General features: G+C 38.5%; 2 protein-coding genes across 2 annotated transcripts; one reads left to right on the forward strand and one right to left on the reverse strand.

The window, feature by feature from the left end:
* Nucleotides 1–2,029: 2,029 nt before the first annotated feature.
* On the reverse strand, nucleotides 2,030–7,549 carry LOC124148153 (vacuolar ATPase assembly integral membrane protein VMA21-like). Its single transcript, XM_046519120.2, has 3 exons — nucleotides 7,501–7,549; nucleotides 4,200–4,318; nucleotides 2,030–2,963 (listed from the first exon to the last, which is right to left on the reverse strand). Exons 1-3 carry the CDS (start codon nucleotides 7,524–7,526, stop codon nucleotides 2,821–2,823), a joined length of 288 nt encoding a protein of 95 aa, XP_046375076.1. The 5' UTR covers nucleotides 7,527–7,549; the 3' UTR covers nucleotides 2,030–2,820.
* A 243-nt stretch (nucleotides 7,550–7,792) lies between these two features.
* Nucleotides 7,793–15,739, forward strand: LOC124148154 (COMM domain-containing protein 5-like). The gene is made up of 7 exons (XM_046519122.2): nucleotides 7,793–8,203; nucleotides 9,160–9,320; nucleotides 10,850–10,878; nucleotides 11,923–11,973; nucleotides 13,419–13,514; nucleotides 14,228–14,303; nucleotides 15,369–15,739. The coding sequence occupies exons 1-7, from the start codon at nucleotides 8,050–8,052 to the stop codon at nucleotides 15,468–15,470; spliced, it is 669 nt and encodes a 222-aa protein (XP_046375078.1). The 5' UTR covers nucleotides 7,793–8,049; the 3' UTR covers nucleotides 15,471–15,739.
* The last annotated feature ends 4,825 nt before the right edge of the window (nucleotides 15,740–20,564 follow it).

Here is a 20,564-nt window from a genome sequence, read left to right on the forward strand (position 1 = left end):
CCCCCCCCCCCCCCCCCCCCCCAGCTTCTTCATTTCTTCACATAAATAGTAATAAAATGCAAGTGATTCCAAGGCATATGATTGGCTGAACAATCAGGGTTTTTTCCATTATGTTCTCATAAACCAAAAAAAGGCTATGCCCGCCACTAGACTACTGTTTCTTGACTTGCTGATATTAAATATGGTGAGCGGGTCTTGTGTTGTATTATTTCACTTAATGGTGTCTCTGATTGTCTACAGGTGTTGTTTTTTAATGCTTAAATTGCAGTTTGTGAAGTTACTATTTTTGAATTATTTATTAATAACAGAGCTCCAGAAAAGCTTTTGTTGTTGTGGGTATTTTACCCATGCATTTTAAAATCATTGGGTATCAGTAATTCTATCTGGGTACTCAAATTTCTGTTACCCACTAGTTTTTACACATGTGGGTATTTAAGTTAAATATTTAAAAACACTATTCATCTAGTCCCTGCAAACTGGTGTCGTGTGGGTTCAAGAGCTTTATAGGACTAAAATATACCACGATACTTCCACAAGAAAGTGTGATGGCAAATGATCATGATGTAACTGTCATCGTGAAGTTTGGCAAGGTTGACGGAATGTCCGTTTATAATTTCAAAATAAGTTGCTGATTTACTAATCGAATACGCAGGGTTACTTCACAATATTTTGATGATACGCACAAGTGTTATTTTTGTAGCGAATCTGTAATGTTCGTTGCGTATTTGATACGCTTGGATTTTATTTTACTGTGCATTTCTGCATTTTTTATGCGTATTTTACGCAGATACACAGCTTATCTGGAGCTCTGATAATAAGAATTGAATTCAATATATTTTGCACATATAGAGTCATTCATGTAGGAACCGGTATGCACAAATTGCGTAAATCTGTGTGTGAACACTTGTTTTTATGTTTATACCTCCATAAATACAAAAATATATCAAATCATAAGTATTTAAGGTATACTGAAAATGTTATGGCATATGACAAATCTCCTATACTACCACCTGCTAAACCAGTCCCAGGGATGTCTACATGACTTTTCTTACATGCTTAGAAGTCAAAGAGAAAGAAAAAAGAACTTTACAAATGAAAACAACATTAACACCAATATTGATATGAATTATGAAAACAATACATGCCATAATCAGTAACTGCAACACATCTTATTAAATGAGAATGCATTTTGTTTTAAATTGAGGTTTATCCCAAAAATAAACGAGTGAAAGGGTGAAAATGATCGGATTAAGAGAGATAATGGTCGAGAGTGAGTGAGTGAGTGACATTTACCACTTTAGTGAAACCCAAAAGCATGGGGCTGACAAACCTAGAAACATAATTAGGACAAACCGGGATTCGAACCCACAATCACTGGTTTCTGGCTGGCCCAAGGGACATAAGTCTGCACAGAGAAATGTGGCGCCTTAGACGAGTGGGACCCATATGTGTTGAGAAGATACTGTAATGTGGATATTGGTCAACAAGGTCAGCTGTAAACTACAGTATTTCCAAACAAAAGCTGACATCTTTTGAGGAAAAGACCCACAGCTAAAACTACTTATTTCTCAGCATTACATTTGCATATAATAAAGTTAGAATGTGTTCTTTAATGGCCCTAATCAATGAATGGAACCTGAGCCAGGCCCTAACAGAGATGGCAAACCAATACAGGCAATAAGAAATATCTGGGATCTGGGATCATAATTAGTGAGTGAGTGAGTTGGGTTTAACGCCACTTTTAACAGTAGTCCAGTTATATCATGGCGTGTCAGCTTAATGTGGGAGGAAAGCACGAAGTGATGCAGGTCTCAGACGTTTACCACTTCGTTGAAACCCACGAGCACGGGTATGGTGCTGACAAACCTAGAAACATAATCGGGGCGAACCGGGATTCGAACCCACAATCATAGGTTTCTGGCGTGCCAAAGTTACACAACTCTGCACAGCAAATCGCGGCGCCTTAGACAACTGGGCCAACTGTGCCCCCGGGTCATAATTAGAAATCATAAACAGCAGATAGTTTTTAAAAAAAATCATCTTTTGCATATTGCACTTTTACTTTTCAACACAAGTTAAACAAGTGATTATCAGTTGGTTGTATATTTCTGACAATGCCTGTATCAATAACTGGTCTCAGACTCAGAGGTATAACTATTATACATTTGTATGATGCACAGCAGTGTGTGTCTAGTAAGCGCAAATGTATAGAATGGACGCAGAAATAAAACAATATTTCATTCCGAGGGACGCATGATAATATTCATTGTACCCAATTCTTGAAACAAATATAAAGGGCTTGTAATTAAAGTAATTGTTAAATGTAACAATACCCCCTAGATTTTTTTCAGTCTGACATCTATTTCATCTTGACATGTTCGACATGATAGCAATATGATCAGATATCTCTCAAACAATAATATTTTTTAAGTTTGGGTAATTCCTACCAAATATTATTACAGATTATGACTTCAATGTGTTACTTTACCGGTCATACATTATAGTTACTATAGTCATTATGAACATCATTAACTCTCATCTGCCATATTGTTCTCAGTATTAAATGAAACATGAGAAATGAATTCCTAAATCATCCATATAGCCAACAGTTAATTCATCTCCATATACATGTATGATGAGAAATGGTACAAATTTCAAAAAATGAAACATAAATATTTTGGTAAATAAAGCCATTCACTCATTGACATTACACCAAATGAAAGATGTATTCCCACCCATGTATCAATACTGGGTCATTTACAAAGTACAAGATGCAAATCCCTAAAAGATATCCAAATATGTACACAGGAGAACTGTCTGTTATTCTCTCTTGAAGGGTGGTAGTGGCTTGGCGTCTTCTGTCCATGCTACATATATAAACATGAAGAGGATGATGTGCACCACAACGATGGAGACTATTGCAGCGTAGAAGTAGCTGCTCTCGTGACGCATCCCAAATGCACCTGGAAACACAAACAGTGAGAATAAAACACATGACACACAGTCACCTGATGAGCAGCATCAATAGGCTATCAATATTATCTTCATTTCCACGGAGCCAAGAAAGCTGACATACAGAGTTGTGTCCCTTAGCTGCCACAATCTGCCAACACTGGTAAAGATGAAAGGACCAACTGATTGACCACAATGTAAATCTTATCGCTGCTCAGTTGCAGACGTAACGTGTATGCAAGACTGCCTACAGTCTCTTGTGTGCAAGGTCTGTAGTACTCAGAGAAGAGCTTGATCACCATGACTGGCCTTTTAAAGTGAGACCCCAGTGAGTGTGATTAAGGCGTCCCCTTAAATCCCCCAAGCATGATAATTATTGTCAATCACAAATGACCCAGAAGATTCCCAATCAAACTGTAACTTTACCGAAGGTCATGTAACCATAACAAAGGACTAAAGAACACACTATTCATGCCATAGTACACTTTTTTTTAACTTCTAAGAGGTAAATATTTTACATTTTATTTTTGTGATGAATTCAAAGTGTATGCACTTGCTTTTTGTGTTATGTTGTAGCTACACCACTGAATGAACATCTTAAAAGGTCCTAATCATGCTAATAACATTTGACTTACATAAAATCTATAGTCTGAGTGAATGAGAAATATGAGCTCAATGAATAGAATTATCATTAAACCACCCGCATGTTATCAGAAATGAGTGGGCCACTGTAACTTGATAATGCCCTCATATTGCTTGACGAAGGGCCAGGTGATATCCTATTGATGTTAGGTGACATCATATTGATGTTCAATAGTGACATCATCTGGTTTGTTCTGTTACGTTTAAGCAGTTAAGGGAAGTTCTCAGGCTTTTGCAAATGATAATGATAATGCCCTGAAAAATAACCTTACCCTTATAATATACAGTGAGTGAATAAGACACTAAATGACATAGACAGTGTGCAACATGGTGAAGGTGAACTGAAAACAAATTAGGCCACATGTTTTATTTTTCATTTACAGTCCCACCGCCCCTTCTGAAAAGCGACCTTGTGTGCAAAAAGCTGGAATATATCTGTGAAATGTAAAAATTAATAAAGTGTGGCCTTAAGTACCAGTTAAAACAGGGGACAAACAACGAAGTGAGCAGTGTGTCTATCAACACAAGTCACATTACAATAACCTTATATGATGTCAACTTATGTTTTCATGTTATGGATGAAGAGTAAGTCTGACTGTACAAACCTTCAAATATAACTGATTTACTGAAGAAATATGAGAAGATTGGGCAGGTGATCATTCCTATGCTGAAGACGATCATCGTCTTCATCACCTTGCTGTTGCTGTTATCAGCCATCCGCATACTGCAACAGATAGATAACACATCAGCTGCACAGAAACAGTATCTTCATCATGTCAACTGGTATAGAACTTATCAGAGAATATACCACGGATGTTATGAACATCATAAGTGGACTGTTAACATGGTTATTTGGGAGTTGTCTTCCTCGTGTTCCATCTTGAGTAGGTTGATTCTCAGAACAGTATCTTAGTTAGATTGTTACTTGATGAAACCCACAGGAACAGGTGAAGTGTTTGAATTGAAAATAATTACCAGACTGCCAATAGGACCAATAGATTTTAGAACCTGTAGGCCTTGTCTTAACTCCACAAAGCCCTGACTAGACGCTGTAGGCCCTGCCTAAACTCAGCAGAGCCCTTACTAGATGCTGTAGGCCTTGTCTTAACTCCACAGAGCCCTGACTAGACGCTGTAGGCCCTGCCTAAACTCAGCAGAGCCCTGACTAGACACAGACAGACAGCTAAGCTTCATTCAATTACAGAATAAAATTGAAATTCAAAGGAAATCTGCAATCCCTTATCAGTTTTGATTACTTAACATCATACACTGCCCCTAATCTACAACACCTCAGTGACTTGCTGACCCTGGTGACTGAGGCTGAAGTGAGTAAATAACTCCAACAAGTACTCATCATCACTGTCTGTCTGTGTGTCCTGCAGCCACATTGAGCCTTTCTAACTGTTCTTGAGTTTTGAGTGTGAAACACTTGGAATTTTGACAATCAGCAATTTTCAGCCAACATGCAGGTGGTCATTACAAACACTGCAGGTGTATCCTTCTTCAACAATGTTCAAATCTATGTTGAACAGAACAAAATCTGTTCAGCGAAATGTGCTGTCTACATGGTCTAAGACCAGTGGCTTATCCCTAACTCCAACTCTTGAGTTTTCTGAATACGATGTGATCATGCTGATCATGCCAGTATATAACAGATAAATCAATTACTGGTAATCATCAACCAAACTGAACGGATTGTGCAAAAAGTTGGAACCAAGCACTAAATGAAATTTTGAATTGAAAATGTAGTTTGGAAAACAGCGCTTAAACATGTTAAACAAAATAGGGATAGAAGGGTTATCATGATGTCATTGAATAAGCCCAGAGATGTTGAGAGTTTTCAACATTTGTTTACTAAATATAGCCTGTGGTGGCACATTTATAGCAGGCGCCATTTCATTTTCAAAATATTTTGGGGGGGTTTCAACTTAACTCAGGTGAATGAATGGATTGTAAATGGGAACTGCTTTACACATTTTATATTTTTAATTTTAGTTTCAAAATCACCGAGTGAATTATCAAAACTATGTCATTCATGTGTACTCGTGAATTCAACGTCTGACTCTTGGAGCCCTTCGAACAATCCGAAGGCCACGAGTTTGCATCCTATGGATTCTCACAAAAACTGGTTGCTCATGTTTGAGACATGTGACCTATGGCAGAGATTGTCCTCACGAGAAATTGTGGTACTGTATACTAAAGGTGCTCCCAAGAATCTTATTATCATGTAACATTAGTCCTACCATTTAACCTTAGCTAGACTAATATGTTTACCAAGTTAGTATGAATCTTTTATATCAAAATGCCCCAAAATATATCTGTTACAGTGAACAGTGAAAATTCTGAAACTGTAAAACATGCCACAAAGGTGGGAAGTGAGCATGTAACATGTCCATAAGAGTATGATTGCGGGAGTACTTCATCATGTTCATTGTTATGGCACACTTTTCCGGATTTAAATTTGTATCGCAAAGAAGATTGAACTAATGTTGTCTGCATACAGCTAAACTAGGCTAGTGAGTTAATCTATTCAGGCAACACTTCACCATGAGACAACAGGTGCTGTCACAAATAAACAGTACTTGTTTACCTATTGATCAACACCAATTTTTTTCCCTTGATGTGCATGAAACACAAAATTAACAGGATTAATCACTTTCCTCAAATTTGATAACATACAACTTATTCGTTAAAAGAGATACCTAACTAACTACCAACCCTAAGGATCGTGAAGGGATGAAGGGGTGAAGGAGAAGTAGCAAACCCTAACATCACATCCATTGACCGAGATGGGCAACAATTCAGTTTACCGGGCCCAGCCGAGCTCTACCATCCGCTCAATTACCGCGCTATAGTGCCACCGCTGTCTCGTTTTACCGTTACCGTGCCTCTTGCTCTGGTGACTCTCGCTTCACGATCCAACGCCCGTTTTCGGTCTTAGGGAAACTGACACAGCTTTACGATCCAACACCCGTTGTCGGTCTTAGGGAAACTTATACATCTTTACGATCAAACACCCGTTCTCGGTCTTAGGGAAACTTACACGTCTTTACGATCCAACTCCCGTTCTCGGTCTTAGGGAAACTTACACATCTTTACGATCAAACACCCGTTCTCGGTCTTAGGGAAATTTACTTATCTTTTCGATCAAACACCCGTTCTCGGTCTTAGGGAAACTTACACGTCTTTACGATCCAACACCCCTTTTCGGTCCTTAGGGTTAGCTTGCTTGGGGCAAGGGTTAGCCATAAATTCTTACCTGTTTAAGAGTAAATATGGTTAATCCCATTGGTCGGTCATGTTGACATACACAATGGCGGGAGTAGTTTCAAGAAAAGATGAATGGGAGAGCGGACTGTGATGTCACACGCATGCGCAATTAATTGTTTACTGAATTATGCATGCATGTTGATGGGGATTCTAATGACCGGTTAAACGAGCACTGATTACATGTGATAGCGCCCGTGGTCCAGTGGTAGAGCACATTAACACATTAATACATTAATTAGCAGAGCGTTCGAGCCCCCACAGCGCTAATTGGAACTGAAGAAGTGCGCCCGGTAAAGTGCACTACTCCCCCGAGGTGTGGTAAGATCAAAGAGAATATATAAAGCTGGTTTGGGTACACAAAAAAGCAGAATTTAGATCGCGTTTCCTACCACTGTGGGTCCTGAACTTCACGGGATAATCACTATAACAAATCTCGTGATCTGCAAGATGTGTGGAGATTTACAAAGTCATCCATCACACAGGGAAAAAAATCAACATGATCAAAACGTACGCGGTTATCATCGTATTCCAAATTATTTATTCGACATTTGACTTCACTCAAATTGATTCGTTAAAAATTATGATGATCAACAATATCCATAACAATAAGTATACGCAAATTCATTTTGGGCATACCTCGCGATGCCACTGGATTCCGCCATTGTTGAGGAAGTTGTATCTCCGCAGTGAGTAGGCGGACTCGCTGAAAACTTGTAGCCATGCTATAGAGTTTAGAAGTGCATTGTGTTTTGTATGGCATGGTCACTGTTGAGAGCCGTACTTTCAACAACAAAAAAACCCCTATTATTCGAGAAATCTAATGAGAGTATTATGTGTATGCATTCCAACTTGTTTGTTTCATATATCTCAACCCTATTTTATTTTTATCAGTACAATAAAGCAACATTACTATTCCGCAGTTAATCATGTGCTCTTCCGGATTCAGAAGTGGGCAGGTCTTGAGAAGTGGATTATCAACACTATCTGGGTGTTTAACGTAAAGCTAGGAGTCACGTGTGTTGCCAGTATGGCAATGTCATAAGCCTATGGTCAGGAAACAAGGTGACATGAAGATTCCATTCAAAGGAGAATATATCTTGGATATTGTACGCCACTGACATTCAACAACTGTTACAGCTGCATATTGAGACTGGGGACAGTTAGCATAGCGTTTTCAGTATCAAGATGTCTATCGTCCAAGTGGTTGGATCGGGTGTGAAAGCCAGTGCCTCAGCAGACCGAACATCATTCATAGGAGCCAGAGTCCCCAAGGAAGTGAAAGCACTTCCCAAGCCACTTGCCAAACTTGACAAGGAAACTTTCAGAAAATTGTTGAAAAGTACACGTTATTTATTCTTATCTATTTTAATAAACTTTTAATTAGGCAAACGTAATATGAATCAGAAAATTGTAATGATGTTGCATAACTTCCAGGGATCAATGAACATGATGCTGATTGATTACACTGTCTTGATTGTTAATGATGATTTGATAGGAATTGAGATGTTTTTTTAGTCAAATGTTTCATTAATTGTTGAACAGTGAAAAGAAATTTGTACATAATTGCAAATATACTCACCCGTGATTAATGTACAACATACCTATTATTTTTGAATACTGTAAAGATTAATACATTTCTGGTCCTGTAACTAGAATCTAGTTGAAGGACATTCCAAGCATAATTTGAAAATAAAACACTGTTCATTTTATTAGGATTAATGTAAAGACGTTTCTAGACTGAACCATCTTTGATTATCTTGTGCATTATACCTCAGTTATTTTATGATAAATTGCATAATTGAGGATGAGATTGATCTAGATCATGAATCTGTAGTCAGCAGACAGTGTTGTTTGAGTGACATGATTCATGATTCTAGGTTCCCATGGTTACATCGCAGAGTTCAGATTGTTTTGTGCCATATGTTCTATTCATGCCCTAAGTTTTTAATGGGGCAGTCGGGTAGACTAATGGTTAAAGCGCTTGCTCGTCATGCCGAAGACCCGGTTTTGATTCCCGACATGGGTACAATGTCATTATGTGAAGCCCAATTCTGGTGTCACCTGCCTTGATATTGCTGGAATATTGCTAAAAGCAGCGTAAAACCATACTCACTCACTCACTCACTTTCTAATGATCCATATGATCAATATTGACCTTTCGCACACATTTAGCATCTCTAGAATGAATACTGAGACCTGTAGACTTATATCATCAATTAAAACCCTGTATGTATAAATTGTTCATGTGTCCTATGAGTATGTCTGTAGTTTCCCAACATTGATTTACTCTTTCAGTGGTGGTTGCCGCCATGGAGGGAGAGGAAGTCCAGCACAAGCAGATCAAAGAAATCATCTCCAATGGTGAAAGTGAGGAGTCGCTGACAGCCATGTACACTGGATTGTACACACTGCTTCGTACAGCTCTCAGGCACCCTCAAACATCACTCAAGATGGAGGTGAGGCTACCTACCGGGTTCAGCTGTTATTCTACTAAGTAGTATGGGGGTGGTGGGGGGTGGTGGCCTGGTGGTTAAAACCTTCGTTCAACAAGCTTATATCTGAGTTCGAATGCAAACATGGACAAAGCCAATTCATAGTGTCCCCTACCATGATTTTGCTGGAACCTCAGTCACTCATTGCTATGTACTGTGTAAAATGGGGGGTTTGTTTTCAAGACAATGGAATGTTTATTGTCAATAGACCAATCCCAAATAATGTAACAGTATATTTATGTCTGTACCATATTTCCTCTATCAGACGCCTGGCACACTGGCAACTCATTACCTTAATACCAAATCCCAAATTCTACAGTTATGCAAATGTTACATTTGCAGGAAACCGTCATAATTAAGTGGAGGGAGTAATCATTATATGCCGTAAAGTAATGAGATAGGGATCCATAATTGCATTAAATGATGGACCCGGCAGCAATTAGAGGGTGGTGTGTATAATAAGACCCTGCATCTAATAGAAGAATTACGGTACCCTTTTTACGCAGTTTAAAATGGTTTATGTTCAGTCATCTCAAATATAAATTTTGGTGATTACTTCTGAACACAATTTTAATATGTTTATGATCAAATAACGAGAATCTGTGAAAAAATGATGGTGTTGAAGCCATGGCATGATACTACTACAGTGATCCCTCGATATACCGCTGTCATCGGGGTCCAAGAAACCGACCCCGCGTCCTAGGAAAGAGCGTTGTACAGATATTCCTTGCTGAGGTTCACATTACGTGTTAAGTCGAGGGACCACTGTATCACCAAACTCACGTCACTTGGTGACATTGGCACAGTGCTATTTTAATGTCAATCCTTAGGGTAAAAAAAATAATAGTCTTGGTTCTTAGGCACCGTCTGCATCATCATAAAGTTTGCCGCACATTTCGTTTTTATTTCCATTTTAAATTTATTTTTTTAAATCCTTAAATATTCCAAGTCCAATTGTAGTCAAATACTGTATTCCAGTATTTTCCTCACCTAGGAATACATTTATGTAGGGAGGCCCTTTCTCATGCTGATTAGACACAGCTGTTTATTTGGTTACATACTAGTTTGTGTATCATATGTATGATGATACAGGGGTTGTAAATCGATGTATTGTGTCGTCGGCCTGGTATTGTGACACAATCCTGTGTTCTCGTATCGTTACACCACTAATGATAATGATAACGTTCCAGGCTATGTGATGACGAGTGTTTTTCGCTCATACTAGCCTTCTGGTTCTGGACGTCACACCGAAGACCCGGGTTCGATTCCCGACATGGGTACAATGTGTGAAGCCCATTTGTGGTGTCCCCCGCCGTGATATTGCTGGAATAGTGCTAAAAGCGGCGTAAAACCATACTCACTCACTCTGGTTCTAGATGCAGTATTTGATGAAAATGATCAACCTCTGTGGATGATTCTTCAGTTAACCAACATGAAATCACTTTTAGTATATTGACATGTGTATGATATAATATGTGTTTGTTCTCTTTCAGTTATTCAAGATTGACTTAAATGACTTACAGTGAGTATGACTAGAAGAACATTGTGAAAGAATCACTGATTACCTAGAGCCTGACTGAAACAAAACAATCAGCTGATCCTGAGTGATTCATGTTTTAAACCGACTATGCTTGTCATAAGAGGCGACTAACGGGATCAGGTGGGCAGGCTCGCTGACTTGGTTGATGCATGTCATCGAAACCCAATTGCGTAGATCAAGGGTCATGATATAAATCACTGGATTGTCTGGTTTTGACTTGATTATTTACAGACTGCTGTCATATAGCTGAAATATTGCTGAGTGCTGCGGTAGACAACAGACAGACAAACAAACAAAAAGTTTTCCAAACACTTTTTGTGTGTTTTTTATTGCTATTATACCTGTATGTAGAGGTGAGTGGTATTACCTGTATACCACGTTACGAAATACTTATGAATACATATCACAATATATCTGGAAAGTACCTGTACATTGGGTTTTTCTAATAACATGATAATGCATATTTTCAATTGGAAGTCAAATTGAAATTATGGTGATATTTAGAAATTACTGTTTCCTGAGATCGAAGAAGCGAAACTATTCACAACCAACTTCATTTATATAATGTGTCTATTACACATGCATTTTGACCAATTACAAAGTTGGCAAAAATGTGCAGGGGAAGTTGCCTTTTTTTATTCAGGTTCACAATAAACTACAGATGCAAACACATGCAGATTATTGTGGTACATATCGCAAGACATGAATCATTATTGCAATAAATTGCAATACAAAAAACAGGCCAATACCTATCACTACCTGTATACCTGTATGCTCAGTGTCCAAAATATGGGTGGACCTAGAGGTGTGCTGCTGTAGTGTCTGTTCTAGGGACCCTTTAAATCTTCAGGTTTTTTCACTGGGGCTATGGCAAGGACCGCTTGATTAATCTGAACTCTGATACCACATCTCTTTGGGATGTTATCAAATAGAATTCATTGTTTGATAGAAATTATGGTAATGTTATCTTCCACATATTTCAATTTCATGTCATGTATATGGAAACATCAATATTGTTTGTTCCAGAATACCAGAAGAGTTTCAGACAGACATTGCCAGTGTTATCTTTGGAAATAGGTAAGACTTTGAAAAGTGGTCATGTAAAAAACTTGAGGCTTCTGTTTTGCCTAGTTCGGAGACAACATCAACAGTTTACTGAGGCTCCCGACACCCTAGGGATTCTGGGTTAGTGTAGGTCCCCAGCAACCTATGCTGTTCGTAAGAGGCAACCAAATGGACGGGCAGTCGGGTAGCCTAGTGGTTAAAGCATTTGCTTGTCACACGGAAGACTGGGGTTAGATTCCTGACATGGGTACAATGTGTGAAGTCCATTTCTGGTGTAACTGCTGTGATATTGCTGGAATATTGCTAAAAGTGGCGTAAAACCATACTCACTCACTCACTCGCTCACTCCCAAATGGATCAGGTGTCACGATTTGTGACTTTGTCATGATATCCCAATGGTGTTGATCATTGCAATTTATTCACAATATCGATCACTGGATTGTCTGGTCCAAACTTGATTATTAACAAGTTATAATGTAGCTGGAATATTGCTGAGTGCGATGTTAAACAAAAACAAAATATAATGAAATACTTTTATTCTCCATACTAATTTATCAGTGACTTGGAGTAACGACCTTCATTGATAGTTGATCAGGAGTAAAACGATATGTGTGTTTCCAATTTCATCCCATCACAAAATACGGTAGGTGGGTTGCTTTAGGACCTTTGTGAACTCTTCTTTTTTCAGAAACACGGTAATGTGCAGTATATAAGTAAAAGCCTGCTTTCAAGTGACAATAAAGTTTACAGCTGTTTTTTTAATTCTCTTGTTCTGTCTGGTGAAGAGCAAGACATTTTGGGGGAGAGGAGGGGGGGGGCATAAAAATATGGGCAACCTCTGGATGTGATGGCTATGGTTCAAGTTGACTCATGGGTTTCAGTTCCTTTACTTGTTTCTATTCAATGTTCCAACAATTGCTTGAAAAAGGTACCAACATCTGATCCAAAATGTCTCATTGTTACACATTTTACAAAAATAAAGAAGTTAGACAATGCAGCCATCCTTTTCTGATAAGCTAAAGCAGTTCTTTTGAATTCTGGGTGCACGGGTGGCCCATTCGTCTAGGGTGCTGCAATTTGCTGTGCAGAGTTGCGTCCCTTGGGCCCATCCGAAACCAAGGCGTGTAGATTCAGTTCCTGGTTCTCATGTTTGTCTGTTTGTCAGCAACATACCCATGCTCGTGGGTTTTACCAAAGTGGTAAACACTTGAGACCTGCGTCACTTGGACTTTCTACCAACATTAAGCTGACATGTCAGAATATAACTGGAATACTGTTCAATACTGCGTTAATCCTAACTCACTAACTCTTACAAGTATATTTGTCTGAGTTTCACAACCATGAGTAAATTGTCAACTTTATCAGGTCAGATTAGATAAACATTATGTCACAAAACTAGCCAAAATATCTACTTATTTTATTTATCATGTTTACAGTATTATATATTTTATTGCCAGGAGACCCAAGATCGATAAACATGCCGTTGCTGGCCGACCCCACCTACCAAGTCTAGACCTGTTTAGATGGAGGGTAGATGTAGCTATATCAACGAGGTGAGTTAATGACTAAACACTACCTGTCAGGGAGACACTGTCCCACCATCAAGTCACACACATGACAGGAATTGGTATGGATTCGTACCACTTAGTTTTGTCGCCACTGTTGGCTAAAAGCAATAAGCTTGCTGTGGAAGCAGTTAAGTTTTTATCTGAATGTCCAATAATTTCCTCCCTTGCGAGTGAAAATAATTTAAACAGTAGGAGTTACCTCCCCTAGGACCAGATTGTCCGGTACTTAGTTTAGCGTCCCTCCATATCCGTTGGCTGGCAAAGCATACAGAGCTGGCAATTTTTAATCATGGAAACTAATGTATTAATTTCTAACTGGTAATGGTTTCTATTTTGGAGGTTATTTTGAGATAAATTGCTGAAGTAAGAGTGTTAAAGTATTTACTGACTGTTCTGTATGGGGGAACATGGGTGGCCCAGTCGTCTAAGGCACCGCGATTCGCTGTGCAGAGTTGCGTCCCTTGGGCAAGCCAGAAACCTATGAGTGTTGGTTCAAATCCCGGCTCGCCCTGATTATGTTTCTAGGTTTGTCAGCACCATACCTGTGCTCGTAGGTTTCAGCAAAGTGGTAAACGTCTAAGACCTCAATCAACTGAGGCTTTCCTCCCACATTAAACTGCCACTCTGTGATATAACTGGAATAATGTTAAAAGCGGCGTTAAACCCAACTCGCTCACTGTCCTGTCTGGATGTTTCAGTGTGTTGAACCGAGTGCTAGAACCCACGGTCATGATGGAGATGACTCTCAGCAATGGCAGAATCCATACATTTGAGGTAAGGAGCCAACTATTTCGTCCTCGTATGTTCAGGGGTGGTCCCTGAGATTTTCTGTGGCCATTTTACTGACACATTTAAGGTACATACTAGAAATACCTGTCACGTCTGCTCATCTGCCTAAGGATATTCTGATTTGTAATCACTTCGCAATTTAAACTGTCAAGTATGGGAGTGTTGTAATGATAAGTCAATCATTTGGCAATATGAAGCCGAGATTCATAGATTCATAGACATTCATTGCTTACGGCTTGGCAAATGGGATAAAGCCCCAACATTCTTTAATCTATGAAGTCGCTACGTTGTTACCTCATTCATGTCGGACGTAATCAGTGGAATGTCGCTGCATGTTACAAATTGTTTGTTTGTTGTTTAAAGTCGCACTGAGCAATATTCCAGCGATATGACGGCGGTCTGTAAATAATCGAGTCTGGACCAGACAGTCCAGTGATTGACATCAATAGCATCGATCCTCACAAATGTGATATGATGACATGAATCAACCAAGTCAGCGAACCTGACCACCCGATCCCGTTAGTCACTAACCCCATTCTTTTAAGTTTGGACAAATATATTAAATCCAAAAGATTTTAACCTTATGGGGTTTCTGGGTTAGAATTGGTACCTAAACAGGCATGTTATGTGGTTTCCCCAAAACTGGTAAACGTCGTAATATAAGTGTACTGTTGTTGAAGCTGTCTTAAACACAGCTAGTGTTCATGAGTGTGTGGATTCCGGTTTGAAACTGGTCCCCAGTAACCTATGCTGGTCGTGAGAGGTGACTAAATGAATTCTGTGGTCCTGCTAGGTAACTAGGTTGATCACATGCCAACGTACCCCGGCGGCATGGGTTATTGCTCTCTATATCAATCACTGGATTGTCTGGTCCAGACGCCTATTTTACAGGCTGCCATCATATGGCTGAAATATGTAAAACAACAAACAAACAAACAATCAATCAAACATAAAGAATTTCGGAATTCCTGTCTTTAAATAAAATGAATACTCTTCACAGAGACAAGTGGACGTCCTCAAGACTTTGTATCTGTATGTTTTACTTTACAGGTGCCAGTTTCAAAATTCCATGAACTACGATACAATGTTGCATACGTGTTGAAAGAGATGGAAGATTTAGAGAAAAGAAGTATACTGAAAATACAAGACTGAGTGATTATATTTTAGATGCATTGTTAATATATGACATGTTGCCATGGTTACCATTGTTACGACATCACAGCATTCCTATGTTTCAGGTACACATTATGTATATTATATTCACAAAAATATTGCCACCCAGAGAAAACTTTGTTGAATGATTGATGGAATGATTTGTTGAAAAATGACACCAGCAAACTCATTGGAAAGTAATTTGTATATCCAGGGATATATTCCATGCTTAAGGCAAATTATGAATACTTTTTTGGGGGTGGGGGGGGGGTCAAGATTGTATTAATGCATTAATAATTATTATGATGTTTTTACATTGCATTCAATGCAAATGTGTCAAGCGCTGCATTACAGTCTCTTCGACATAACATTTTCAATCAAAATATTAACAGGAATTGGCAAATTCTAATTCCAATTTTTGTTACATTTTCAACTGATTTGGGGTGTATTATCTGGACAGGTATGGATAAATCCTTGATATATTGTTGTTGATTGACACTCAGAGTGGCTGCCACATGTTTTAGGTGAATACCATGGTCTCATGTTACAGTAATAATACATTGTCATAAACATTCTCATTAAAACCATTCCTTGTGCATGGTACAGTAGTGAGCGCAAACAACTGATTTTAGTGAAATTATTTATTGTCATGAGGTTTAAGAAAAATCAAAGAAGTGGTTCTCAGGCATTGGCTTTTGAATATATAGTCGGGGCAGGTGGTGTTTTTTTATTTATTTATTTTTTTATTTTTTTTGAAGGGGGGGAGGGGGGGGGGTTGTTGTTGAAACTTGTATGTATCCAAAAAAACAGTTGTGTGCACTCTACCTGGGAAAGGGCCTCCCCACATAAATGTATTCCTTGATGAGTAAAATACTGTAACACAGTATTTGATACAGTAGGACTTGGAATATTTTTAGGATTTAGTTTTGTTTATTTTTAAAAATGGAAGAAAAAGCAAAATGTGCGGCAAACTTGATGCGGGTGGTGCCTGAGAACCAAGACTATTTTTTTACTTAGCCTTAATTGTGATTTTTGTTCATAGATCTTATTTAGAATCATAAGATAACCTTAAAATTTTGTTTTGAACTTATGTATGATGTGTTTACTTCTTGTAGTAAAACAGCAGAAGATATCCATGATAAATCCTGTTTTTAACATTCAACATTAGTTACATATATTTTCAATGACTTTGAGCCTGTTGGTGAAATACTCTTGGGAATTTAGACTTTGCTGCATGAAATGTCATACATCGTCAAAAACGTAATTGTTGTGTATATTGTGGACAGTTATATCCCAACTGTAGCTGTGCAATTATTCCTTCCACCGACTAACTAAGTTGGATGAATGAACTTGCATCTGGAACTATTCCACATCAAATTTCCAATATATACCACTCAAAAAAGTTAAAAAACACCCGATTCTTTCGTATCACTATACATGACTAACTGTAGCCAAGATTGGTTGTTCTTTAACTTCATTTGAGTAGTATATATATTCAGAGGGACCAAGCTTTATCATAAGTTTAATAGTTTGATCACTAAAAATGTTTTCATTTGACTGAAAATTACATGGTGTTATTACCTGGTTGAGACTGGTATACAGGAGTCTGTGTAGAAAGATATAACTCTGGTGATGGAATACGGTGTTTGATGAAAAACCTTTAATGTCATATGACCAAAATCATGCTATTCAGTCTATTTGCTGGAATGATATGAAAAATATACAAAACCTTCATTATTTGAATCTTTTTATAGTTTATGAAAAAAGCAATATGTCGAAAAACACAGTTGTTGTGTTTGTCGGACTCCAGACCAACCAACAATCAGAACGTCCTCAATGATTGAGATATCGAAAACCTAGTCATTACACTGTGTCCAGATTCACACTCCCTCTACGTCTCCAGGCTTAGCACATTGGTAAACCTGCCGTGACCCCTGGACTTGACCCCCACCCTTGATTTCCAATTTGATTGGCCTCGCTACTAGGTCTAACATACCAATCAGAATGCGAGTTACAATCCAGCCTCAATTGTTGGATTGGCCAGTCACATTGATTATGATCGAGTTTGCAAGAAATTCAACATTGAAAAACTGACTGACATGCAAAAAAGGACGTCAAAAATCTTTTTAATGGAAAGGATGTCTTGTCCATAAAAGCTGGTGGTGGCTTTGGTTTTGAGGTAAGATGACTTACCTCCCTTACCCTTTCCCTTATGTCGACGTTTGATTGGACGGTAAAATGTTAATAAATAATCCAGGCGGGTGATTTGCGATCGCAAGAACCACAGGGATGGGTCGAAGGGTTAGTGTATGTGAACCGAAATGCTAGCCCTGGAGCTGGAGAGGATGAGTCTCACACATCATCACGCATCATGTTTCGGTTCCTTCTACAAGGAGTACACTTAAATTTAGTGGATTTTGTTTTATTGAAACTGATCATGTCGACCCATCTGAGTTTCTTGTCAGTATAGCATTATGGTAGGGGTGTCACTATATACCTGTCTCATGTTTCCATACATATTGCCGTATTTGAGTCACAATACGATATGGCTTTTTTTATTTTATTTCGTGAACTCCATGTTTCATGTTGCATGGCTAACAAAGGATGTTGTTGATGACCAGTTTGTGTTCACTTCAAATGACTCGTTTGTAGTATCATGCAATTTAGCATTTGTTTTGCAACAGGTGCTGTTAATTCTAGCTCCAGTAGTTATCAGGGCCCCATACCACAAAATGATCTTAGCGCTATGTCAATCATAACTCCAATACTTTAACATAGACTTACGATGTTAGCGCTACGTCAATCGTAACTCTCATACCTTAACATAGACTTACAATGTTAGCGCTACGTCAATCGTAACTCCCATACCTTAACATAGACTTTCAATGTTAGCGCTACGTCAATCGTAACTCCCATACCTTAACATAGACTTACGATGTTAGCGCTACATCAACCGTAACTCCCATACCTTAACATAGACTTACAATGTTAGCGCTACGTCAATCGTAACTCCCATACCTTAATATAGACTTATGAGCTTAGCGCTATGTCAATCGTAACTCCTATACCTTAACATAGACTTACAATAGTCGCACCAAAGATCGCTTTGTGAAACAGTAGCCTGACTGGGTAAATGCAAAACATTGCAAATTTTAGTTTTTGGAAACATACAGCCGTGACATGAAATGCCTACATGTATCGTACTGTCAGCTTATTCATGACGTATTGATCGTATATTGTGACATCCCTATAGTATTGTCCTACATATTGCTGCCGACACAGGATAAGATTTTGTTCCAAACACACTACAAGTGGGACTGTTCATTATAAAATGTTTGCGGTGCAAATGAAGCAGTGGTAAAATCCCTGCCTACATGTATAATGTTATGTCGCCTGTCTGTGTGTTTGAAGGGGAGGGTATCCCCTCGTTTGTCTTCCTTCGAAAAACATTGCTATTTCTCAACAGTATTACAGTTCACAGATTTATCCTTTGTGTTTTCTTTTTGTGTTTTGTTCTAGTTTTTTTACACATTCTGTTATTAACCATTGTTTCATTCTGACGTAAATGTCAGTGAGATGCAGTGAAACACAGTAAGAAGTTATCCATGGTGAAGATTCGTCATCCTCATCCTTAATTTGTTTGCCTTTTGGTTAATGCCACGCTCGGGGGACGGGTGGCCCAGTCGTCTAAGGCGCCGCGATTCGCTGTGCAGAGTTGCGTCCCTTGGGCACGCCAAAAACCTATGAGTGTGGGTTCGAATCCGGTTCGCCCCGATAATGTTTCTAGGTTTGTCAGCACCATACCCGTGCTCGTGGGTTTCACCAAAGTGGTAAACGTCTAAGACCTGCATCACTTCGGGCTTTCCTCCCACATTAAGCTGACACGCCGTGATATAACTGGAATACTGTTAAAAGTGGCGTTAAACCCAACTCACTCACTAATGCCACGCCCAGCAATGTTCCAGCTATAAGACAGCGGTCTGTAAATAATCGTGTCTGGACCAGACAGTCCAGTGACATCATGAACATTGATCCATTCAATTACAAAAGATGACAAGCAATTAGCAAAGTCACTGAACCTGACAACCCAATCCAATTAGTCTCCTCTTGCGACAAACAGGTTGCTGAGGGCGTTTCCTTTACTAGAATTCCTAGGGGCGTCTAACGTTATACATACCCTGGACCCGTTCATGACAGGGTCTGTGCAGGTGCTCTCTACATAGTTTGCTGTACATAGTTTGCTTAGACTATGTCTGACTGTCTGTGTTGTCACTGATAGTCTGAAATCTTCCAGCCAATATTTGACGTGTATATTACTCATTTTTTGAAAGGGAATACTTTAGAGACACAAGTCTGATTATGTGTTTGTAAATAGTGTGAAATATTTCAGTTTGCCAATCAAGAATGATAAAGTTGTATTATCTGTCGTAATAGAAAAATCATATTTTGGTATTTTTTAGTTCTCACACGCACGCATGCACATGCAAAATATTTGTTGTGTGGAGGTGTTTTCAGAGACTTGCCCATATCTCACTATTGAAGGGACCATTTTTTGAAGGTAAATTGTCATTAAAATTGATATATCCAATCAGTCTGGTTTGATCTTTTTATTCAGCAGTCAGCAATATAGCGTTACCATGGTAATAAATACTCACTGTAGTCCATTGCTACTCCATGAACAACTTGTGTTATGGCCACGTCTCGTTTGGCAAAGGAGTGTGTGGAGTGCAGTAACATTCAGTCAGAAATTTTCATTCAAGTTATTATGAAAAAAGATTTATTTGTAAATATTGAAAAAGAAATGCCTGTCCTTTAATTATCTATCACTTTGAAATATGCTTGCAAATGTCCAGCATCATTGTAACCATTTACATAGACATAATAAATGACAGAATTTGTACATAATTGATAGACGTTTTATATGGGACTGATATTTTTTATTATAATACAGTATAATAATACCAAAATAATTAACGTTTTTTCTATAACAAAAAAGAGATCCAGCAAGGTTAGAAACGATTTCAAATTCATATTTCTTATATTAGGTCATTACAGGTTGTATGTCGTATTGTTTAGATATTAGCATATACAAAG

Source organism: Haliotis rufescens, unplaced genomic scaffold (genome assembly GCF_023055435.1).
Source record: "Haliotis rufescens isolate VD_foot unplaced genomic scaffold, xgHalRufe1.0.p SCAF_7, whole genome shotgun sequence".
NCBI lineage: Eukaryota > Metazoa > Mollusca > Gastropoda > Lepetellida > Haliotidae > Haliotis > Haliotis rufescens.